We start from the raw sequence: 26,698 nt of genomic DNA, 5'->3' as shown, positions 1-26,698 counted from the left end.
GAAAAATCCTAACAATATCATGTTAAATTTAAAAAGCAGGTACAAAGCTGTATCTGATACCAGTCACATGTAGGTGTGTATACGTATACATAAGAAAAAGGCCGAAAGGAAATACACTAAGATGTGAACGGCACAAAGTATCTCTGTATGAGAGAACTACAGGTGACTTATGTTCCTTATGTTTGTATGTCTCAAACGTTCTATATGATAAGCAGGTATTACTTTGACAGAGTAATGTTGTTCACATTAGTTCCTTTTAAAAAAAAATAGTAAGAATGAGGAGGAAGGGAAAAAGAGAAAGAATCTGAAGGTATTGCACTCTCTGGACTCCTATTCAAACGTAGCTAAACAGGAGAACAAGCTGCTGAAAGAACTGGACGAACATGACCTCTACGTCCACCCATTTGGTCAGTGTAGAGTTCAAAGTCACCTCGGAGACATTGAACTTAAAGTCAAACACTTCACAACAAAAACGTGTTTTTCTCTGGCCTTAAGCCCACTATTAGTGATGGAGAACAATGTCAACAATACAACGTCAAGGTAGCCCTTACCATTAGTACTTGAAAGATCCTCTTCATGGGGATGAAAACTATTTAGAAGAGAAATTAGCCAGGGCCAAATGCTGTAAATTAAACAGATGGTTCAGACTTTATTTTTACACAAGAGAAACCAGAACACTAACAAGCCATGAAAATGTTATCTATAGGATCCTGACTTTACGTATTTTTCCCTTGCTTCAGCATTTTAAAGGCTGTATGATTTCCTAAAACATATTTTCAAAGATGTCTAGATAAAAAGATACACCAGAAGGGTCAAATTTCCATGAGAGAGACTTACTACTGCAGATTATTTCCCAAGCTCCTAATTTAACAACTAGTGAAAATAATTATAATTTGTCAGTTTTAAACACTGAAAATTGATATTTACTGAGAAAACTTTGACCAGAGAAACAACATATTATGTGTTTATAGAGCTTTCACTTATGTGATCAGTTGTGGACCTGACTGTTAGTTCTTAAAACTGTGACAGGGTATGGTTACATCACAGTCAAATCACATCCTCTGTTCAAGGTGATGAAAATGCCTTTTTCTTTATGACACTAAATAGTCCACACACTCTTACAATATCCCTACCTCTAAAGTGGTTCCTAATACATAGTCAAATTTTGTAAAAGTTTACAAAATACTAAAAAATATTTTTAATATTTAATTTAAAATATTTAAAATAATCATGTTCTACTTAAGGTAACAGTAAGCTTTTCTTGGACCATATAACAACTAATGTTGGTGAAAAGTGTGGTTAAAAAAATAAGCCTGTGGTGAGGTGCCCAGGACAGAGAAATTGCATGCAAATAATCACAATCATGGGAAAAAACGAGGTAGACAACTATTTCTGACAGTTGTACACTTTGAAATACGGAATATGCTACTTAAAAAAATGTGTATATATATATATATATAAACAATACAAAAGGAAACAAACATTGAAGAACAAATGTCTGCTGCAAGCCTTTGGAGATGTAACAAATTATGAGACAGCTGAAAAAGAAGGTTAATAATCTAAAAAAGAATATTAGACTAAAACAACGTTTTTATGCAACAAATATGAGATTTCAAGAAAACAGATTGCAGAAAAAGAGCATGAGTAGAAGACTTAATGATACATTGCTTTACCCTACTTTGGGTTACTTAAGTCTAACTCTGCTTTCTACAAAGGAAGAACATACGTCACTACTTCATATATTTCTTATCGTAGATAACATGCTCTCAAAAAAATGTAGGAAAAAACAAGTTCTAGAAATTGAAAAAGTCCAGAAGCATGAATCTCAAGATTATTTGAATATATGTAAAATCTTGAGTTCACAAAGGGAAGAGGGATTTTTTTCCCATTATTTAAAAGATATAAACGAAGATTATTACTTTAAGGTATCAGACATATAAATAAAATCTCCAATTTTAGAGAAATACCCTATAATAGACTTTAAAATGAGTAGTAACATAATTTAAGACAGAATGAAATAACTGTAAGGGCATAATTCTAAAGATCTTGATAAGTCTGATAGGAGGAAGGGGGTACAGTAAATGATAGGGAAGAAAAGAGGAAAAAAAGTTCATAAATAAAACTATTCCTTCTGGCTGAATATCCTTTGCCATGATAAGAAATGGGAAAGCAGAGAATGGGCCAAAAGGGTCACTATACAGGAACAACAAAACAAAACAAAAATATTAATCCCTGCCCATAAATATGAAAACTCTATAAGCAAATATAAAACAGAACTTTTTCATAGCATTACCGATACAGCTTATTGAACCAAACACAAGTTTGGGTTCTAAAGTATACAAGGGAAGAAAAACTGTGTAGCCTCTGGGTTAAGAAATAAAAATGTTGCAAGGAAGCAATGTCTAAAAATACGTATTACTTACTAATTGCTACACTGACATGAAAAGGAGACGTGTAGTATGCTGTGCTATGTTGCTAAACTCTATTCATGACGTCAAAAATGAAGGAGCTTATAGTTAGGTTTGAGGAAAAAAAGGAAAGAGAATTACAAAGCACAGGGTCTTAAATGTGGCTAGGCCATTTTCTAGGTTGTGACCTTGGTCAATGTGTAGATGCTGGGCTACAAAGCAGAAATTTCAGCGAGATTCTACCAATATCCACCATCAAAATACGCAGAGGATGAACTTCCTACTCATTGCAACTCACTGCAAAGGAAGTATCTATTTCTATAATCAAAGGTAAACTAAAAGCTTTCATTTGTCATTGTAAAATCAATAGTTCCTAAGAACTGTCAGAATTATTCTTATTAGAGATTACAGAGAAAATGGTGAGAGCCAAAATAACTACCAATCTTCTATGCTTAAAACAAGCAAATATAACTCAAATTGGGTGTTACTGTAAGGTAATAACAAATAGCTTGTGTATAGAGTAACAGAAGAAGTAAAAATCTCCTCCCTTAACTCCTGAACAGAAAATTGGGGCACATTGTAATGCATAAGAAACAAACTGGTTTTACTTCAATTTCATTTTGAAATGTGAAAAATGTCTTTTCCCCAGGATGGCAACCAGGAATAGGGGGAGCATACAGGGAGTCAGAAATCCTTAAGACTGTGCCTCATTTGAAGAATTCAAACAAATGAGAAGCATACAAAGAGTCTTCAGTTCAATTTCCAGAGAGTAGGTGGAAAATACAAAGTCTTCCATTGTTCAAATGTTGTGTTTTAGAAGGCAGTTTCTACACTTTTATGAATATCAAACAAAGCACACAAGCTAACATGAAATTCTAAGACACTTACTACTGTCTTTCATCCACCACTGCCTCCTGAAAGACCCTGGGTCTCAGTCTCAGCCAGTCCATGGAGACCTTGACTGCAGGAAGGGGATAGGCATTGTAGGACTCTTCCTGAGACTTGTTCTGGAGAGGACACTTGCACAGGATGCCAAGAAAAGACACTTCAAGAAAAAAATGTATTCAGAAAGCATAAGATATTTGAAACTATATACCAGTCCAAATTAAAATATCATTATGAGCCTTCTGCTGTATCTTACTTAACACTTAAATACTTTACAGCTTCTTTCTAAAAAGGCATTTTCTTTCCTGTGTTAAAAATGTTACAGATAGAGTTGCTAAGGGGGTGTAAGCGGATAAAAGGATAGAACTTAGGGTTCAGGACACTTTTTTTATATGTCACTAATGCTTTGTTACAATGATAAAAATGCCTAAGATTATGCTTTCCAAAGATGTCACAGAAAGTTAAATGATTTAATACTCACTAAAGAGGGCCAGCAACTGTGTCCAACACAGCTGCTCATCTTGGCTGTAACTATGCTGTTCCGTCTCATTGCTAAAGTCACGAAGGTGATGAAGTTGAAACAGGTTAATGACAGTGACATGAACTAACTGCTGCGAGTTGAAAGCTTTTTGGAATAGCAGCCTCTGTAAGAGAAGACAGGAATACTGCATATATTATCACAAGAACAGGAGCCATCTTCATCACAAGAATTAAACTAACAGTCTGTATTTAGAGCCACATAGGTAACAGTAGAATTACAGATAAGTAAACTGTTCCACTCTTAATTCCAGTATTTTAGTCAAGTATGATGTGGTCTGATGTTTCTCATGCTGACTCGCTGCCTTGAAAGGAATTAACCCAGACACCACAAAGCTGTTTGAGCTGTTTTTCACAATACTTTTTTTCCCTGAGAAACTACACATTTTTTTAATATGATTTGAGAAAAAAAGTTTTGGGGGTCCATCAACAAATTTATACATCTTGATCCACTAGAAACTGTTTTATAAGAGATGCATATCCACTAAAATATTAAATTGAGACCAAACAAAAAACTTAAAAAATACATTTTTGAACTCTTGGTACATAATGTATGACTTCCAAAATTTGTCATAAAATTTACTCTTTCAAAGGCTTGACACACTTAAACTTATTTATAATTGAGGTATATAGCAAGAACATACTCTGGAACACAGGGTAAATGATCTATTAAAGCAATCGCTAACATGTGCTATAGGCACTTCTACAAATTATTACACTGACATTTTCCCCTATTAGAAAAGTACATGGGGGCCAGCCCCGTGGCTTAGCGGTTAAGTGCATGCGCTCTGCTACTGGCGGCCCGGGTTCGGATCCTGAGCGCGCACGATGCACCGCTTGTCCGGCTATGCTGAGGCCGCGTCCCACATACAGCAACTAGAAGGATGTGCAACTATGACATACAACTATCTACTGGGGCTTTGGGGGAAAAAAGGAGGAGGACTGGCAATAGATGTTAGCTCAGAGCCGGTCTTCCTCAGCAAAAAGAGGATTAGCACGGATGTTAGCTCAGGGCTGATCTTCCTCACAAAAAAAAAAAAAAAAAAGTACATGCACGATCTTCATCATCAAATTTCTTTTACTTAATAACCATGTGTTTATAGTGACCTGCTGACTAGCACTGTAAGAAAGAATTCACCTACATGCTCTGAGCTGGTGGCCTCAACTTAATCACCCTTTTGCCTTAATATCTGCAGTTGTTTCAGATAACTCCCATATAAAATATTTTTCAAACACAAGTTCCTAACAAAGTTGACAGCTACTTAGAGATGATATCCTGGCTTCACCCTATACTTTAGCCATAGCCAACCTCCCTCCTTCCCCAGAGAAAATTTTGAGATGGTGGAGATTCACCGTCACTAGCTTTACGGTGGGAAATAGATAACCTTACATACAGTTCCACCAGCAGTGACAAAAGATCCTACCATCCCAGAAATTTAGAGCTGCGTTTGTCCAGCTCATTCTGAGATTTTTTTTTTTCTATTTACATAGTTAAAGAATCTGAGGAGGCTGGCCCAGTGGCATAGTGGTTAGGTTCACACACTCCGCTTCAGTGGCCCAGGGTTCACAGGTTCAGATCCCGGGTGTGGACCGACGCACCGCTTATCAAGCCATGATGTGGCAGCGTCCCACATAAAGTAGAGGAAAACGGGCACGAACGTTAGCCCAGGGCCAATCTTCCTCAGCAAAAAGAGGAGGATTGGCAACGGATGGTAGCTCAGGGCTAATCTTCCTCACACACACACACACACACACAAAAAAGAATCTGAAATACCCAGAATAAGTTCTATGATTTTATTAGCAAGATCTTTCACATTATCATTGGAGATAAACACAATTCCACCCCACTTTAACTCTACTCTCCCTATCATATCTCTCAGCCTCCTTGCCATCTGCCATTCCAGTATATACATCTAGAATGCTTACTGTTTTTCCAAAGGCATCAAGCATTTTTCCTTCCTTTCCTCAGTAAGTCCTGAAATCCTATTTTTTCTCCAGAATTCTCCCACAGAATTTCTCTTTCAATCTGTACACCCAACCTTCTAGATAAGCTGACCATCTACACAAATGCATAATATTGGCATAAAATGAGAATATTAAGTTGTATTTTTCAAAAAGCATTTTTTCTTACGAGCATAATATAGCAATGTATCCCTTGTATTTATAAATCCACTGGCATTTATTTTAGACGGCAACATCCTAGCAAACAGAATCACAGCCCTTTAAAGGATTTTCTAGTGTACGCACAGAAGTATTAACGCGTATGAGTGCAGCCTAGTACTAGCAAATGATGATATGAGTTCATGAAGGCATAGACTTTGTCTTGTTCTCCCCTGTATCTCTAAGAGCCTAGAAAAGTGTACGGTACACAGTAGGTACTCAATACTTAGTGAAGGAACAACCCACACCTTGAGAAGTAAATGTGTAATCATTCAGTTCTAATTTCATAAAATTTAGACTGTACTGTAGTGAGTAGAGGGCCTCCCCAGGAACAAAATCAAATTGGAATTGACATACTGTTACTCAAAGATGTTTTTTTAACAGCAGTTGAGGACTATACTGAACTAAATACCATTAAGAAAAAGCATACATTTAACAGACATAAAAAACCTTGCATCTCAATTACTCAATCCCAGGCCTTAAATCTTTCAATGAACCTCAACTTGGTAAACGTTTCTGCTTAGTAGCTAAAAACTGCTAGTTAGACAGACATGCTAAAGTTTACAGGTGGATGATACTAATTATCTACAGATGCTTTAGAAACATTTTTGAATAGTTACTCAACTATGCTAAAATTTCACTCCAACAATGTTCTTCTGATATTTCAGTACTCAGTAAGGGTTAAAATAGATCTGTCTCATACTATGTTTAACTTGAGAGTGTTGAAATGATACTTAGAAGTGTATTTTAGCAATTGCCTACATACACCCACCAGAACTTCACATACAGAAATAGATATCTGAAGAGAATATTAGTGTTTGAGGTTGAACCAAATGCAAAAACGACTAGATTCTAGACTAGAATAAGTTACAGATAAAAGATCTCATTAAGGTAGATACCCCCTCCCCCAGTAGAATCAGAGCTGGAAGCAGTCTCAAGACGTCATCTAGTCCAATCCCCTGCTATTAACAGGACTGCACCTAAACCATCCAAGAAAGATGACTGTCAAGCCAACTGTTAATTTTAAGCTCTTAAAAGAGAGAATCTTCAGCAACCCCCTACAGATCTCTACTTAAATTTTAAGATTTAATTTTAGTTCTGACCTCAGGAAAGACAAGGCTACGTTATTTTAAAGAATCCTTCATATATCTGAAAATTTATAAGGAAACTATTTAGACTTGCTCTTTCTTTGAATAGCCTCGGGTATTAAAAAGTTAGTTGCTCTTTTCACCTCTATAAATCATGGGCTAAATTTAAACAGGCCACTAAGAGAAGTAGAAAACAGAAGGGGACTCTAGAAGCTTATTTTAAAACAAACTATTTCTATTATAATTATGTAGTATAATCTCTTGCACATAAAAAGTATCAACTAAAAAATGATTATCTGTAAAAACTATTTCACACTGACTATATTTAGCTAATATATGTCTCTTAAATGTCTAAGTTTTACAGTCTCTGGAATATGACTTTTATAATACTTATAAAACTATAAAGCAGTTATAGACAACTCCCCAAGTGTATAGATACCCAGAAGTAACCAAGAAATATAAAATGTTCTTTGAGACTGTCTTCTTTGCCGTTGATTCCAGTGACTAAAACAGTGACTAATACACAACAGTCAAATATTTGTTGAATAAATGAATTAAAAATAAAGTTAACACTTAATTGACTCCTCCCATATTTTATATATTATGTTACATTTAAACTGCTAATTTAATATACTAATAAAAGATCACTTTCATATACATAAATACAACAAAGGTTACTTAATTTTATTTCCTTATACAAATTAGTAAAAAATATTCCTGTTGGGGCCGGCCCAGCAGCATAGTGGTTAAGTTCGCGTGCTCCACTTCAGCGGCCCAAGTTTGTGGGTTTGGATCCCAGCCGCGGACCTGCACCACTCATCAAGCCATACTGTGGTGGCGACTCACATACAAAATAGAGGAAGACTGGCACAGATGTTAGCTCAGGGACAATCTTTCTCACCAGAAAAAAAACAAACAAACAAACAAACAAAAAAATCCTGTTGAATGAAATTCTCACTCCTTTCCTTCAAACTACCATAAACCCTGATGGATCAAAGCACAATAAGAATAATGAGCTCATGGGCTGGCCCCGTGGCTTAGCGGTTAAGCGCGCGCGCCCTGCTGCCGGTGACCCGGGTTCGGATGCCGGGTGTGCACCTACGCACCACTTCTCCGGCCACGCTGAGGCCGTGTCCCACATACAGCAACTAGAAAGATGTGTAGCTATGACATACAACTATCTACTGGGGCTTTGGGGGAAAAAAAATAAATAAATTAAATTAAAAAAAAAAAAAAGAACAATGAGCTCAGTTGCAGAATGGAGATATCTGTAAAGTAGGTAACAGAATTATATCTAAGAATACAGAAACCATCAAAAGTAGTACTTTCAAAATTGAGAAAGAAAGGTGCTTGGTCTGAGAAGGAAGGAGGAGGAGTTGTTTTTTCTCACTTCGATACTTTCTGCCAAATGGCAGCTACTTAGTGAAACCACTGCTATTGTATTTCTTTATATAGACGGTACCTCAGTTTAAATTGAGGGGATGCTGTATGCCAGAATTTCATACATTTCAAATTTAACTTTTACCAACAGTTCACAGTTAAGTAATGACAACTGGGAGTCAGCCTCCTCCAAATCTTATGCTTCCTGATTTAGACAAGACAAAAAATTCTCTATTTTTGAAATCTAACCTTAAACTGTTCTTCCAATTTCTCTCGAAGAGGGCTCAACTTTTCCAAGCTCTTACTCAGGTACACATGACCGTGGAATTTAATAAAGGCCTTGATAAAGTCAGAAACACCCCATTTGGTTTTCACCTCATCCCGGCTGAAATGAAAGAAAAATTTCCATGAATCTTAGGCAGCAAAATGGCTAAAATACATTATTTGAGCACCTGACACACAAGGAGAGGATTCTGTACATGACTAGCTTTTCAACTCCAACACATTCAGCAGTTAGTATTTAGCAGCCTGTACTTCTCTACTGGGAACAAATCAGATGCTGGTGGGTCAAAATTCAGTGACGACTACACACAAAACTATTACGATACATCTATATGTTTAGAAAATTAGGCAAAAAGAAGAGAAGACAAGCATAAGTAACTGGCCATTATTTCCTGTATGCCCAAATTTGAGGGGTGAAGGCTACCAGGTTACACAAAGTCCTATTGGAAAAGTCAACCCTACCTTTCCAGTGCTTTAGAAAGTGCTTTTTGTAGATTAGTGGAGGCAGCTGGGAAAGGGAACTTCACAGCAATGCTTCTGCAGTAGTAGAAAATTGTGGTCAGATGGTCTCCCTTGGAAGAAGCTAAGATAGCCAACTGATTGTAAGGCTGACCTAGAGGAGAAAGTTAAGATTCTAAAGTAACCCAAGATGCACAAAGTCTTGCTATCAGAATAGAGATGATCAGTTTTTAAACCTTTAAATTAATAATGGGGAGTATTTTATAAAGTAAATCTCATGACTACCTCATTACAAATGGACATAACATAAAACAGCACACTTCAGTGATGGTACACACTATATTTAGGTTAAAAAGTCACATAATTAGGGTAGAGAGCACTGTAAGTTCAAATAAGACTTCAGAAAGGGCTAGAGAGTAAATATTTTTGGCTTTGTGGGCCAAGAGTCTCTACCACCAGTACCCAAATCTGCCACTGTAGTGGGAAAGCAGCCACAGACAACATGAAACACTGCCATCCCTGCTTTCAAGGAGCTCCTTTCAGAATCTAAAGGAATTTCAATATGGCTTAACAAGAATGACACATATCACCAACCACCTGCTGTAATTTCTCTAATTCAAGAATCACTGCTAACACCTATTTTGGGGGCCATCAAAATACAAAAGCACTATCTTTTAGGTAATAAGAGATAATTTTTCGGGAGAGAAATGGTGGAATTAAAGAGATAATTATTCTATAAGTAATTAAGGACGCCAGAGTTGTTGAAAGAATTTTTAGATCACATTAGGGAATATTCTATTTATATTGCTTTACTGACAACGGTGACCTTATTTTTAAAAAATTCATTTCCAGTTACATAGAATGTACAGTTAAAAGGAAAAATATGACAATCAATACCAAAACTCAACATCTTTCGCTTCCATAAAACTTGAGAGAAGAGCCTTGAGTTATTTTCCATATTGCTATAAAGAATAAAGTGTCCTAGTCAACCACAAGCTGACATGAGAGGCCCACTCACCATTAGAGGGGACAAGTTGAGCTGCATGCCTATAGTAGGACTCTGCCTGGCTGGTCTGATTTCTGTATCGAGCTGAGAGGAGGAAAAGGAAAATTTAGTTTAAAAACAAACAAATAAAACCACCAGTAGGGTAATATCTCCGAAACAGCTATAGTTTTAAATTCTAAAGATAATAAACACATTAAAATTAATTTAAGATCATTAAATACAGGAAATACTTTAAAACAAATTAACTATAGGATTATGTGTGGAGTGTCCATCTGGCCTTCCCTATTTGGGACATTCAGCATGTAACCAATTTTAAAGCTTACCTAGCCCCCATTTTCAGGTCCTCCAGTGTCATGCATCACCAGCTCCCACTACGGACTATGCTGGTGACCTGGAGCCAGCCTACAAGAAGGGGTGAGTTATATGGCACTTAAAAACAAAACAAAACAAAAAACACTATACAATATGATCTGAAAATTATGTATTTCTTCAATATCTTATAAAGTGATCTTGAAAAATGCCTCATACCTATTGCAATATTAAGTATGTGTGTGCAAAGAATACACTGAAAGCAAAAACAACCTAAATACACTATTCATTGAATCTCCCTGCAGAACTTGGTGCTTACTTTGACGTGATCCCTAATGGAGCCAATGATTTAAGACATCATGGTACCTAAAATCTTTGAACTTAAAGCAATAATGTTCTCCATTCCTTGTTATTTGAGGACAGTCAAAACATAATCCAATAGTTAATTTGTTTTACAACCTTTTTAAGGTCACCTTAAAGGAATGAACAAGAACAAGTAAGTTACATAGCATTCCCAGATAAAATATATAAAATAGAAATACAAATTTAACTGTAAAAAGAAAACAAAAACAAGCTTGTAATGCAAGAGTAGGAAAGAAAGAAGGCAATCTAGCTTCAAGTGTAATTTATAAACCTCTCAATTCCAAGAGTACGGACTTTTAATTTAGAAAATACTACGGCGTCACTTTGAAAAATTTAGCTTTGATTACATTTTTGCTGTTTATTATTTGTCTACATCTGCATAAAGACTGAATAAAATTTAAATCTTAATGAAAGTTACTTCCTTCAAGATCCTTTGTCAATCCCAAAACACTGAAAAAAATCTAAGTTCCTTAAAATACATTTTACAGTTTCTTCTTATGACAATCTGCATTGTGTATGCATGCTCAGTTTAAATGAAAAGAGTTTCTTTCTGTAACTACCCCAAAGACAAGAATAAATGTATTATCAATTCCTTCACATCAAAGGCTCACCAATGTCTCCAAGGTGGACGAGGCAGTGCTGGCAGATATAGGAACAGGAGCTAGACTGTGGCTTCACTATGGCGCTGGTATGCGCCTGTTTATTGCTGATAATTCCCAATTGGGAAGACTTCACACGGCACGGTAAATCTACATTAAACACTGTACACAGTTCTTGTAATAACTAAAAGGAAAACACGAGCAAGATTTAGTATCAAGTCAGAACTGGTAGGTCAGAAGTGCTCTAACAGTAAAGTTTGTATACGTTAACATATGTACCTAATACCACATACTGCTGAGACCTGAGCGAGGACTGTAAGAAAATTATATGGTAACCTTTCGTAGGATAAGTAGTAACATTCACTATAAATCATTTCTTTCGAATTCTCAACTATTAGAGCAATCTAGGATGTGCATCTAAAAGGAACACAAGCATTTTTAAAAAATACTTTATCTGAATAGGATATTCAGACACACTCAGCAAGCAACTCCATGAAATTATCTATCTACTGTTCCTCTTAGAAACACACAAAAACCATTAAGATTGGTTGGTTACAAATTTGACTTAAATGCAAGCCAACATATTTGTCAGACTTTAAGAGTTTCTTGAGATGTATTTTCTCAAGCCCAAGGTCAGTTCATGTCTTTGCATACGCAATAGATCTCACGGTATTACAGATCTGGAAGGGACTTCTGACATCACACAGGCCACTCATTCTTTCCTCCTTTCTTCTCTAACCTTACAGTATGAGAGGCTCCTCCTTCTGGTCAGAGCTAATTCCTCTGCCTAAGCATGCCTATTTCATTCTTTTCTGCCTCCTGCCTGTCATCCCCTCACTCTTTTATCTACTTTCAACTTCTCATGCTTCTTTGCTGTGGCCTTAAATATCAAGTATTGCCCACAGAAAACAAACGAGTTAAAAAAAAAACAAACAACCCAGAGCCAAAACACTCTTCCTTGACCCTAGATTCCTCCTCTAGCAACCTTCTAATGTCTCTTCTTATTCTCAACCAAACTCCTTCAAAGGAGTCCACATTTGTCATACCTGCTTTACCAATTCTGATTCACTCCTTAATCCATTATGATCCGGCTTCCACACAACCCCCTCTTCCTATCCCACCATCCACCACCACTCTACTGAAACTGTTGTCAGTACGGCAACCAGTTATCTGATAAGCAAATACAATGGACATTTTTCAGTCATCGTCTTATTGGACCTCTCTAATGCATTTAAAACAGCTGATCTTATGGCTGATCACTGAGCTTTTCTAGTTCTTTTTATCTCGCCCATCATTCCTTTTCTGTCTCCATTCGAAGGCTTTTCTCCTCCCACCCTGTTCCTCAAGTTTCATTCTTGGCCCCCACACAGTTCTTCAACTCTACTCTCATTCATTCAAATATTTACTTACAAATACATTCATTCAAATATTTGGTTATTGTATCAGATACCATGGTAAGCAATAGAGACACAGAGAAGAATAAGAAAATCTGCATCCTTAAAGAGCTCATGGCCAAATGAGCAAGACAGGTACGTAAAGTAGGGGGGAGAGAGGGGAAGGGAAGAGGGAGAAAGGGGAAGAGAAAGGGGGAGCGAGGAGGAGGGGGGAGTGAGAGAGGAAAGGGAGAGGTATTAAGCATGATAGACAGCATAAGCCACCACAATATGCTACATTTATAATAAACTTCACTCTCTAGGTTGATAGATTTGTCTCACTTTATCCTTGTGTTAAACTAGTAGCAATACACCATATATAGGTAGAAAACTCCATTTTTCCAGCTGAGGACATCAAAGTAACAGAAATATCAAGTGATCTGACTAAGGTTACAGAGTTAGAAATATCTTGATTCTATCACCACTCTTTCTAACACGTGCAGAATTCACAGGACAAAATAAGACACCCTGAGGACCCAAGTCAGAAGGATTTGAAATGTCCCACCTTTTTCCTAAGATAAAAACCACCTCCATAACTGAATATAACTTCCGTCACCCTTTCTCACTAAGCATAGGAATTATCTACTTCATCTTTACTCATACCTCTACATTTGTAATGGGCAAGAAATCTGCTAATATAAAATTGGGTAAACAAGTTAATGCCCAGAATAGCTAGAGGCAGGGAATATAAAGGTCAAGAAGTACAAGAAAGGAACAAAAAACGGAAAAAAACAAAAACAGATGATTGTGGAAGAGGGCAAGAAGAAACATGACTGAGGATAAAGCATTGAGCTCAGTAGGTATTGAAAGAACTGACTGGAAAACTAGGCAAAGCTGAACATCTATCAAGAAGGAAAAAGAATGTTCACGAAAAGTAAATCAAACATGGTTAGAACATCATGTGGAACTTTTTGCCCGAACCCACGAGTTATAGGTGGCAATACCAGAGAAGTTCCTACTGGCTCAAGGATTCTGGGTGAGAGTTTCCAATTGGTTTAGAAGCAGAAACAAGGTGGAACCAAAGAAGAGAAACAGACGTTTCATAAGCTGAACAAAACTATAGCTGGCAATTATCCTGTGAAAACTGTATTACACTATTTCACTGTTCCTCAGTTCTTCATCCTACACTAAGAATGGAGAACTAAGATAACTCAAGTCATCTTTGACTCTTCCCTTATCCTGACTTCACATATCCAGTCCGAACCATCATCAAGTCCTATTGGCTATACTTCAAAGATCCATCAATTTTTTTCCATTACTACAGTAGCATCCTAACTAGCTTCCATTCCTGACCCCTGCTAATCCATATCCAGTGTAATCTTTTAAAAAGGCAAATCTTACTGTGTTACTCCCTTGCCTACTCTCCAATGGCTTGCAACTACACTTAAGATTAAAATTCAAAACTCATCTTAGCCTATCAGGTCATACAATGATCTGGACTTGGTCTACTTCCTCAGTCTGGTGGCTTAATCTGCACTGCATGTAATCAAGAAAGATGTATGAGGGCCTGGCCCCGTGGCACAAGTGGTTAAGTGAGCACACTCCGCTACTGGCGGCCCGGGTTCAGATCCCAGGCGCGCACTGACACACCGCTTCTCCGGCCATGCTGAGGCCACGTCCCACATACAGCAACTAGAAGGATGTGCAACTGTGACATACAACTATCTACTGGAGCTTTGGGAAAAAAAAAAGAGGAGGATTGGCAATAGATGTTAGCTCAGGGCTGATCTTCCTCACCAAAAAAAAAAAGAAAGATGTATGCAACATTATTGTTAGCAACACCATTAACTGTTGCACTTATCAAACCGAAAAAACAAAACTGCAAGTAAAAAGTCCTATTAATGTTGATATCTGAAAACAAGGTTACTGATGCTCATTCTACAACTGTTGTAACTGTTCCACCAAGGCCTGTGAAATCCGGGTGGGGAAAAATCAGTGATTATAAATATTTCAAAAAATAAATTTCAAAATTAGATTACCCATATTATTTTTCCTTATAAAACAATATTTTGAGACATCCAAATGATTTTATTATTCACTTACTTATAAAATGTTTTAACAAATATCATGCCCCTTCAATAAAAATGATAATTCTTGCTTTACTTCCTTACAGATTTGTTTGATTTATCAATGTCCAATTAAACCTTTGGAAACGTGTCACATGTACATCACATCATAAAAAATAAGAATCATTTTTCAAGAGAACAAACCAATCTGTATAATGGCTATTATAAAAATGTACTGCAGAAGTAGATGCCTTCCCTATCCCTCTACCAGGGCCAGCTGCACTGAGTCCCTACTGCTCCTCCCTACTTTACTTGTCTTCACAGTTTTAGTTTCTACTACATGGGGGAAGGAAATGAGATTTGAATCAGAAAGGAGACTGGAGTTTTAAAACTGGATTATGTTTCAAAAACCTAAAAGCAACCAGAATGCTATGGAATCTGCCCAAGATGTTTTGATGGGAATCTAGAATTCAACAAAAGCATAGCTGAAAGAAGTGATTGGGGGAAAAAAAAAGATACCATTTTTGTTAATACCCCACTGAGCTGAGAACACTCAATTAGCACACAGAGTCAAACAGTATACATAATTTTATATCATGATTTTTCACTTAACAATAATACAATTTTCTCTTCTTAAAAAAATCTTCATGGGCCGGCCCCGTGGCTTGGTGGTTAAGTGCGCGCACTGCGATGCTGGTGGCCCGGGTTCGCATCCCGGGCGCGCACCGAGGCACCACTTCTCCGTCCATCCTGAGGCCGAGTCCCACATACAGCAACTAGAAGGATGTGCAGCTATGACATACAACTATCTACTGGGGCTTTGGGGGGAAAAAATAAATAAATAAAATCTTTAAAAAAAAAAAAAAACCTTCATCAGGCTGGCCCAGTGGTGTAGTGGTTAAGTTTGCGCGCTCTGCTTTTGCGGCCCAGGTTTTGCAGGTTCGGATCCCGGATGCAGACCTGCGCACTGCTTATCAAGCCATGCTATGGCAGGCGTCCCACATATAAAATAGAGGAAGATGGGCACACATGCTAGCTCAGGGCCAATCTCCCTCAGCAAAAAGAGGAGGGCTGGCAACAGATGTTAGCTCAGGGCTAATCTTCCCGACCAAAAAAAAACCAAAAAACAAAAAAAACGTCATAAATATCATTTATAATAGTTTCATATTTCCATTTAACTGATGTACTATAATATATTCAATCATTACTCTATTGTAGGATATTGGTGCTGTATTCAAATTTTAAGATTTGAATTGTAGTATCTATTTGTTTCTTTAAATATAATTATTATTGTCATTACTAAATTTCCACTGATCTATGGACAAAGGAAAAACTGCATTGCCAAAAAACCACACACCAACCTGATACCATTTATCTGTATTTCAAAAAAAAGACCCTAAATCAAATGAAAGAACAACAGAAGAAACTGGAGAAAAAGATGCCTGTCAAAAATAATAGAAAAAAATTAATATCCCTTCATATATAAAGAGTTTAGGCAAATCACCATGGAAAAACTAGGTGCTGAATGAATGGGAAAATAAATGAATAGATGATTTATATAAAATACAAATATCTAATAAAATATGAAAGAAGTTCAACATCACTAGTAATCCAGACATTAAATTTTAAATGAAAAATTATTTTCATCTATCAAGTTTGTTACTCACTTAATCATTCAATTTTATTGAAAATACTTAACACTAGCGAGTGTACATCAAGACAGACACTTGCAAAGACTGCTGATAGAAATATAAAAATATAAATGATAACCTTTTGGGAAGAGAACAATGAGTATCAACAGTATTAAAACTTTACTCATCCAATGATTTCACTGACCATCCCATGAACAACTGGTCCTCAGGAAATAATCCAATATTAGAGAAAATGCTTTATATATAAAGATGCTTATCAAACTGTTTAACAATACAGGAAAGAACTTACACTATGTTTATAAAGCAGATACAAGACTGGATGTGTACAACTATGTACAAAAGTATAAAAATACCAGAAAGATATAAATTAAAGTGGTAATTTATCCTGAATGGGAGGATGAATAAAAATTTCTTTGACTTTTCTATAATTTTCAAATTTCTTGAAATTAGTATGCATTATTTTTATAATCAGAAAGAAAAAACATATCTACTAATGTATCCATCTCCTCATTTAGACTTGACAGTCCCTTGAAGATAAAGATTATCTCTTTTCCCTCCATCTCCCTCAGTGTTTAGTATTGTGCCTTACAAATAGCAGGCTTTTACAAATAGCAGCTACCTGTAAAATGAATTATCTTTAACATCTGCTTTAAGGACTAGTTAGTGGCATACCACAAGCCCTCTCTCCAGAAGTATCGACTTCTATTGTTAAAAGTTAGCATTAATTTGAAAATAAATTTTGAGAATAAGAACCACACGAGTTCTTTCAATAATGAACTGTGATTAATGTTTTAATCTAAGTAAAACAATTAATCTCTTGAAGATGATGGCTGACTAACTATATAACATCTTCCAACACTGAGAGTCTTTTCTTCTTCTTCATTCAAAGAAATGGTACAACCAAAATGGAGCCAAAATACAAGGAGCACAGGTCAAGCAGCAGCATAGAGAGAACGGGCCAAAGATTTCTTTCAGTGCAAGACCCTCAAAACCTTGTCTTGTCAGTATAAGACGAGAATTTCTATACAAACATTTTATTAATTAAATTATGAATGCTGTTACAAATGGATAAGACGGAGTTTTCTAAAGGATTCTGTTTACGGTAAAGAAAATTAATTGTTCGGAAAAAAGATTTATTTATTCTTTTACCTTGTCTGATTTAGAAGTTATATCAGGATGTAACTAAGGACAAGGAAAGTCTCTGAGGACGATGAATAATACCTTATTATTCAAAATGAGGAAAAGCTCATCCATTTCTTAGGCAGTTTAATAGCATTTGAAGCTCCAGATAAATTCTACCGTATACATAATACTATGAAAACTCACTGATATCACAAATTTTGACTATTTCCTACCTGGCACAACACCACTGTTACTTTCATAACGACTATACCCAAACCCATAAATTCACATTTGCTCTAATACCACTTGTAACTGACTACTTCTGCTGTTTCACTATGGCATTGCTCTCACTACCCTTTATCTATTCACATAGTTACACCTCCAACCTTTAAGTTGAAATAACAACCTTTTTAAAGAGTCAAGTCTTCACTGTTCGAAAGGTGTTATGGTAAACGATCTGGGACATTTTCATTCATTTGAGATTATAGGTGATCAACTCCTGGATGGCCCACATAGTGGTTACACAAAGTGCTTATATAAACAAGATGTGTACAAAGAGAATATTCACCACTAATTCTAGGAAAATCAGTATACAATGCAGAAACTCACCTGAGTATAGAAGCCACTAGCTGCCTCTAGGAACAGAGAAAGGTTTGCCTGAACTTCACTCCGATTCGGGTTTGCTCGATTCTTTGCCTGGCCTTGTAGTGTTGTGATCTGATTCTTAAAGGCATGATTCCAGCTGAAAACAAAATGTAATTCTATTTGGTATAGCAGTGACTCACTGGGCAGACACTGGTCCCCCTGAGAACAAGAAAGAACTGTTTGTTATAATTATTAACACTAGACAGTAAACTTGCATTAAAGTTATTCACTGATTTAAATAACTTTATGTTCCCTTTTGAACAAGACTAGACATGCAGTAGAATCCAACTGAACTTAGTCAACACTTACCAAATGTTTGAATACTCAGATTGTGGCTTCAGCTATTAATGTTTTAGAGCTACTAGAGTTACAGCCTATTTAAGAATCCCAGTACAAAATCAGAACTACAGTGGCAAGATCAAAGTAAGCTATTCACAAATTTCCATACATTGTGCCAAAAAATAATTCAGTGTACTCTATCAAATGACATGCATAGGGAAAAAAAGATTTTTTGTAAATATTAAGCCATATCTCTTATTTCCATAAAATCTATTTCTCACAGCATTCAGTTCTATTTCTTTTTTTTTTTTTTTGTGAGGAAGATCAGCCCTGAGCTAACATCCATGCTAATCCTCTTTTAGTCAAGGAAGACCAGCTCTGAGCTAACATCTATTGCCAATCCGCCTCCTTTTTTTGCCCCAAAGCCCCAGTAGATAGTTGTATGTCATAGTGGCACATCCTTCTAGTTGCTGTATGTGGGACGTGGCCTCAGCGTGGTCGGAGAAGCGGTGCGTCGATGTGCACCTGGGATCCGAACCCCGGGCTGCCAGTAGCGGAGTGCGTGCACTTAACCGCTAAGCCATGGGGCCGGCCCTTCAGTTCTATTTCTATTTAATAGCTGGTTTATTTCTCTTGGAGTTAGTATTGTCTTTAGAGCTTGTATAAGCTCATTTTTTAACATTTCAATTTTGGCTATTTAAAATAACAACACAATGCTGAAATATGGCATACCAAAATCCCGTTACAAAATGACTTTCATTAATCAGGGTGTATAGACAATCATTTTAAATTCAGTTACGGTGAAATACAGTCACTCCCTCTCTAACCTGGAAATCAAAGGGAAAAAAAAACAAACAAAATAGAACTAGGATTGAGAGAAGATATTACTGGCTTGATTAAAGGAAGCAAATGCAGATAAAGGGTTTATGACCTACCTGGAAAGTACCTAATTCTTTATCCATGTCAACTTTTGAGGTTCTAGAGCACTAGGATTTTTAATGATTAATGAGGGCAATCACTCCCTCAGCCTTTCTGATGACATCTTATCCTTGACTCTAATATCATAGGTATGGATTTTGAGTGGTTGTGATTAAGCTCTATTACTAGATTTCCTAAAAATATAAAGTATTCAAGAAAGGTGTGGAAGACAGGAAAAACTAATCTTCACCAAAACTTAGGGTAATGGGCATTCCCAAATAGAATATTCTTAATTGACTTTTAATTTTCCATCAGGCAATGTCCCTGTTCCAATTTGCAGGGCAAGGCCTTCCACGAAAGGCATTTATTTACTCACTTGAGAATCTGGTCATCTGCCATTTCACTCCTCACAGAAAGAACGAGTGGAATAGCCTAAATATACAAAATCTTTCTTTAGTCTTATTAGGGGGGAAAAAAAGGAAATACCTATTTATTTGATTAAAAGGAAGAACTTTCCTTACAATGCAAACACATTTTCCATTGGGAGAAATTTATAGAATCACATTTACCAAAGAAAGATTTGTCTAAAGCCTACTCTTGAATTTCTTTTTTCGAATCATGGCTTAAATGTAGGACTGAATACAATACAGAGAATCCAAATACTGCCTCCTTAGTACTTGAAATATATACAGATTTGTTTTTATGATATATCCTAAAGACCTTAATAAAATTCAACTCTAAACATTTTCTCCTCTTGACACCTAAGACTGTATCCAAAGTAATACCAATGGTCAAATATTTTGTTTAAAAAAATCACAAGTATTAGAATTTTTTTTCTTTTCATTGAAAAAGCTTACTCTGAGATAGGTTAAAAAGAAACAATCAAATTGTTCTTTTCTGTTCTAAAGTCTTGGTGAGATTCTTGATTTTACAGGGACATCCCAAATGATAATACTTACAGATCCTGTTCTACTTTCTTGTCTAAAGCGTATTCCAAATCAGTGACTAGCATTTTCTGGTACAGGTCCTGCAGAGCCTGCCTGGATGTCCAGACCTCAGCTGGACCCAGCTTAGAATCTGAGTAACAAAACAAAAACAGAACAGTAGACAGATGAACAGATAGTTGTGACCATTATACCACACCAATGATTTCTTCCCCCTCCGTGCCCCAAAGCAAAAACATGCTTTAAGTATATACCATAGATTGCTGCAGAAGTTTTACACTACTATGTTTCAAATGACTTTTACCTTTCGGCTAATGACTAAATCTGGTGTAAAATGCTCCTGTATTTAATAGTCTTCTAGCTTTAAAATAATATCATGACATGAAAAAGGCCAAAAAACAATAAATGGTCCACCCTTTGCTTTTGGTTTGGATTTCTATGTACTCATATCATAGGAAGTCATATGCCTCATAATAAGTCACCCCATTTGAAATGATGGACTGCCAAGCTGGTCTGTTTATTCTCATAACTATATCTCTTTGTCCAAGGCAGCTTTTTTCTTTATTTTGAATCATTCTCACAGTTGTCTTTACAGAATCCTTACCTCAGCTCACACCCCAGCAGTTGTTTTGGCATTCTGCTGTTACTCCTACTCTATATATGTCAAGCCAATAAAGCCATGACAGTGAGCATTATTTTAATGATTGGTAGACTACTTGCCAAGACACTTTTGTGAGCAATTCATGCTTGCCATTTAATGTAAATGAGGACTGGTAACAGACAGTGATTAAACTGCTCGAGATGCCAAATGAGACACTGGGTGTTAGATGAAATCAGAAAGTCAGGCTCTGACTATACAAATACTGAATTGGGGCCATATTGAATTGCCAGAGTCCTATAAGGCACATTAGCCTTTCCGATTACTAGGCTTATGAGTGCGATAATTGACAGTGAGCTACCTTAATAGAAGAACTTACATAATGGACTTTTCGGTTATATATTTCCAACTGCTAGTTAGGTTGCCTGGTTGCCTTTAGTATTTTTTGTGTGTGTGTGTGAGGAAGATCAGCCTTGAGCTAACATCCACGCCAATCCTCCTCTTTTTGCTGAGGAAGAGTGGTCCTGGGCTAACATCCGTGCCTATCTTCCTCCACTTTATATGGGACGCCGCCACAGCATAGCCTGACAAGCGAGGGGTCGGTGCGCGTCCGGGGTTCCAAACCCAGGCCGCCAGCAACGGAGCGTGCACACTTAACCGCTATGCCATGGAGCCAGCCCTGCATTCAGTATTTTGCTGCTGCACAATGGCATAATCTTCACTCTTCTTTAGGTGTGCTGTTAGTATCTACAGCCACCATAATCCTATTCTGCAAATAGTCTCCTGGATATTTGAGTTAATCCTCACAAGAGTTTGCTGGCTACTAAAAACAGGGTCTAGTATCAGCTTATTGGTCTCTTATTAAGTTGTTAGTGACAAATAGATTTATAGATTTGTTCAACCCTCCTTCAATTCATCAACGGCAGGGAAAGGACTGTAAGGGATCATTAACTCTGATCTATCAGATAAACTATCATTTAAATGAGTAGACTTAGGGCCGGCCCTGTGGCTTGGTGGTTAAGTGCGCGCGCTGCGATGCTGGTGGCCCGGGTTCGGATCCCGGGTGCGCATCGAGGCACCACTTCTCCGTTCATCCTGGGGCCGAGTCCCACATACAGCAACTAGAAGGATGTGCAGCTATGACGTACAACTACCCACTGGGGCTTTGGGGGGAAAAAATAAAATAAATAAAATCTTTAAATGAGTAGACTTAATATCTTAGTTAACATTTCTGGGCAGCCAATGTTCCCTATAAAAGTCAAACTCTAAGCTTATTTACTGAGGGTGTTCAATATTTAAGAAAAAGTAAAAGGTATAGATAGCTTGACATTGCTCCATGCACAATTTTTGTTAGACAATACAGATCATGCTTACAATGCCAATATAAGCACATAACACAGCAGCTCAGAGCTGAGACTGATATCCGTAGTATGGAAGATGATGACAATGACGTTAATAATGGGAAGAATTGAGGTGCTATACTAAAGAAACCTATAAAATGTGTTTTTGGTGGTTTTTTCTTTTTGCTTTTTTCCTTAAATAAGATGACAATGAGATTACTCACAAATTCTTTGAACAGTAGCCTGCAATTCTAGAAGCTGAGAAAAAGAAATCTAAATAGCCCATTTCCTCTTGATTGTAAATTTTGGCAAGAATGTTGGTTACCACAATAGTTTAACTCTTCTTTGTGGATTTCACTGCAGAACTAAATTCTTCAAAAATTAGAATGAGATCCATTATCATACATCTCTTTTACATTTTAGGATGGCATATGCTATTATAGAGAGCATACTGATCACTACATAGTTATTGTCATATATTTCCTAATTTTGGAGTAAAAATCACCTGCTCCTTTTAATGACTAAGTCCAGCTATTCTTTCAAAAACACCTTAGCTATTCTTCAAAACATAAAAAGAGAGGGAGAAAAGAAAGAATGGTGGCAAAATAGTTCACTCAATTTTAATGATTTTCAGTCGAGTTTTCCCACAGATAATTTTCCTACTATTCAAAGTTTGGGGAATTATAAACAGGAAGGTATGAACATAATACCATAAGATATTTGTGTTTATATGATACATGAATTATTTTTTCTGTATGTCTTAAATCGTTGATAAATAGTTCATAAAAATTAAGTGCTTATATGTATTAAATTAGGTAATATTCAATTTAATGTAGCACAGATTATATATAATTCTTGACAGATCATCTAAGTAAGAATTCAAGATACAAAAACAATAAACATTTAAAGCAAATAGTATGTATCATCTCTTTTGGTAACTAGACAGTCTTACAAGTAATATAGGAAAGATGATACCCTTTCCTTAATTTAATGGTATAAGGTAGTTGTGAAAAGCAAACAAACCAGCCAAATACCTGTCATGTCAGCCTTCAGGACTTCTGCCTGCCTAAAAAAGGGAAAAAAGAACATCAGTTAGAAACAAACTAGGCCTACCCAACATAAATAACACCAGAAGTCAAAAGCTAAGTGAAATCATATACTACAATACGGATGCATAGCGGCTCTATTTGTGGCTGCAGTGTCCCTGCTTTAAACATGCAAGGTAGCTCTAGGTCTCAGCAAATTGATGCCATTACTTAAAAGTTTACAGGGTCATCATGAACTCTTCTACTGAACAGAGTTCACTTTCTCGCTGTTTTCCTCCAAATCTGATATATTTAAGATAACATTAGGGGCCGGCCCCGTGGCTTAGCGGTTAAGTGTGCGCACTCTGCTACTGGCAGCCCAGGTTTGGATCCCGGGCGCGCACCGACGCACCGCTTCTCCGGCCATGCTGAGGCGGCGCCCCACATACAGCAACTAGAAGGATGTGCAACTATGACATACAACTATCTACTGGGGCTTTGGGGAGAAACAAAAAAAAGGAGGATTGGCAATAGATGTTAGCTCAGAGTCGGTCTTCCTCAGCAAAAAGAGGAGGATTAGCACGGATGTTAGTTCAGGGCTGATCTTCCTCACACACACACAAAAAAAAGATAACATTAAATGATACTCATGAAATAAAAAATTTTGCCTCAATGCAGTCAGGAAATCCTATGTTTCTCAATTCACTAGCCACTATAACTGTTTCATATCTCCATTCTCCTCATGCTGCTGATTTCTGCCTCCTTCCTCAGCCCTGACCCCTTTAAGTAAAGGACAGCCTCACACCTCAGGAAAAACAATGCTCTGTCACTAAATACTTACTACTACATTCACGCAGCCCACTTTCTTTCTCTTGTTAAAACACTAGAGGTACTGTACCTCTCAAGATCAGTAATTCACTTAGGTATGCTCTTTCTAGCTTTTCATAAGGACTTCTGCTCCCTTAATTATCCCTTCCCCTCTTTCAATAATTTTGTAACTTCCCTCTCTACTGGATCCTTCCTTCTCTTCACTATTTAAACATGCCCAAGTCTCTCATAAATTTTAAAACCTTCTGTCCCAGATTCTCCTCTAGCCGCTTTTCTCTCGCCCAAATTTTTCAAGAATTGCCTGTATTCAATAGGTCTAAAACTGAACTCATGACCCATCCTCACCCACAGCCCTTGTTCTCTTTCTACTGTTTTTTACCTTAACAAATGTATGATGGCTTTCCAGTTGTAAAGAGCAGACATCTGGAAGTCATCCACGACAACTTTCTCTCAAATCCCTGGTAATCTCTCAATTTCAGAGAATTTTACCTAATAAATATATTTTGAATCTGTTGATTTTCCTTTACTTCCTCTTTAGTCACTCTCATACAAGTTACAACCATCCCTTACCTGAACTACTGCAAAGCCACCAAATTGTTTTCTCCATTTCACTCTGTTTTCCCCACTGCTGTCAGAGGGATCTTTTAAAAATGCAAATCTGACCTTACCAATTACCCCATTAAAACACTTTAATGATTTCCCACTGCTCTTAGGGTAAAAAACAACAACTTTATTCAAGTGTCCTACCCTTTAGTAGTCTTGTGCACTCTAAAAAGAGTCTCTGCATCCTACTTCTAGCATTATGTATTCTCTTCTCCCCTTGATCTCTGTGCTCCAGTCACTGGACTTCTAGTTTCTCCAACGTGCTCTGTTCCCTTCACACTTAGAGCCTTTGTAAAGAAGAGTCCCTCTGCTAGGAACACCTTCTTCTCTTTTGTCTGGTTAATTACTACTCATCCTTTGTCTCAATCAGAGACATTACTTCCTCGTGAAGCCTTTCCTGAACCCTAACAGATGAAGGATATTCCTGTTTTATGCTCCCAAAGCACTTGTATTTTTTCTTCATAATACATATCACTGATTTTAAGAATGCTCACCATCACAACCCCTATGCCTCCTGCCACAGGGGCTAGCATACATTGGGCATTCAATAAATACTTTTTTAAGTGAAAAAAGGAAAAAGGATAAATCATGTTTGTATACTCTTTATTTAAGAAGGTAAGTATATGAACTTAAGAGATTTCCATTCTTAAAAACAAAATTTGACATAAAAGCTAGAAAACATTCATAAATTCTAAAATTTTTACTATAAATGTTTTACATAATTTATTATGTATATAGTATCAGTTGTGAATTTTAGTTTCATCAAAACACTAATGTGAATCTTTTCACTTTCTTAGCCTTTAAAAAGATATTCATGTTTTTTAAAAATTAAGTGTTCAAACAACAGAATCACAATAGGGTGGTAGAGAGATAACCACAAACCATACGAGAACTATCAGTATAAATGAACAACACTAAACAAACAGCTATACTTAGTCCTAAAATGTAGCATCACATCAAATTCCATTATCCATACAATGGAAATTCCATTATCCATACATATCACTGTTTGCTTTGGGTTTAAACTTTGGCCACTAAAAAAAAAAAAAAAAAAAAAAATCTTCACAAGGTTGTTGGCTTATGCCCTTAAAACCTAAGATCATACAACTTAATAAGGAATGCCATATATCTTATCCTGCCACTGTCACAACAACATCCTCTTTCCTCCTCCTCAAAAATCCTACTGGAGTATTAATTTATGAACTTTGTACTGAGAAAGCCAGTGCTAATTATGCATCTTTACTGGATTCAAGAACCTTTTCATTCTGTCCCTGAGCTGCAAAGTTACAAAGGATATGTTTTACTATGCTTCCATATGCTAGCTAAAAATTCGTACAGTATATACAAGATATCTTATTCTTAGGATCATGTGTCTAAAGGTTGTTTTCTCATTCCAAGCAAGATTTGCTTGTAAAGATGAGCAAATATCATTTCAGTATGCTAACATCTGCCTAATGAGGATATCAACTTCCAGTCAAACGAAGACCATATTGAGCATATAACAGGAACTGTTTACAAATAATCTGCTTCTCTTATATGCTGTCAGTAAGAGAAGAACTATAATTTTGGCAGATTCTGGAACAGGCTTCGATTGATAAACAAAGATCAAAATTTTACTCTGTATTTTTATATACTACGATCTATCCAAGAAAAATTGTAAAACTAAAAATTCAAGCACAAACAAAAGTACAAAAATGTCATTAAAACTATCTGAAATAAATGTTAAAGCATTTTGAAATTCCAGGAGTTTTGATCCTCAGTATGACAAGGGTAGAGGTGACGATCTCTGTGCACAGCTCTTTCCTAGGTTCTGAAAGACATGCATATTA

General features: G+C 36.6%; 1 protein-coding gene across 7 annotated transcripts in view; it reads right to left on the bottom strand.

Annotated features, from left to right (window-relative positions):
• SMG7 (SMG7 nonsense mediated mRNA decay factor) overlaps window positions 1–26,698 on the bottom strand; it is an 82,951-nt gene that overhangs the window by 15,391 nt on the left and 40,862 nt on the right. For 6 of the 7 annotated variants that reach the window (XM_014783357.2, XM_087438813.1, XM_014783356.2 and 3 more), the window contains 10 exons: window positions 23,448–23,479; window positions 20,491–20,608; window positions 18,299–18,431; window positions 11,489–11,660; window positions 10,218–10,289; window positions 9,203–9,353; window positions 8,708–8,843; window positions 3,775–3,937; window positions 3,297–3,453; window positions 552–622 (listed from right to left, as the gene is read on the bottom strand). In XM_014783357.2, the coding sequence (XP_014638843.1) occupies window positions 552–622; window positions 3,297–3,453; window positions 3,775–3,937; window positions 8,708–8,843; window positions 9,203–9,353; window positions 10,218–10,289; window positions 11,489–11,660; window positions 18,299–18,431; window positions 20,491–20,608; window positions 23,448–23,479 (1,205 nt within the window). Of the gene's footprint in view, window positions 1–551; window positions 623–3,296; window positions 3,454–3,774; window positions 3,938–8,707; window positions 8,844–9,202; window positions 9,354–10,217; window positions 10,290–11,488; window positions 11,661–18,298; window positions 18,432–19,907; window positions 19,964–20,490; window positions 20,609–23,447; window positions 23,480–26,698 lie in introns of those variants that run through there. The other variant, XM_087438814.1, reaches the window with a different exon arrangement.

This window comes from Ceratotherium simum, chromosome 2 (assembly GCF_057802395.1).
Source record: "Ceratotherium simum simum isolate JZ-2026a chromosome 2, ASM5780239v1, whole genome shotgun sequence".
NCBI lineage: Eukaryota > Metazoa > Chordata > Mammalia > Perissodactyla > Rhinocerotidae > Ceratotherium > Ceratotherium simum.
Note: the sequence above shows the minus strand (reverse complement) of the source record. Positions and strands in the feature narration are given on the sequence as shown.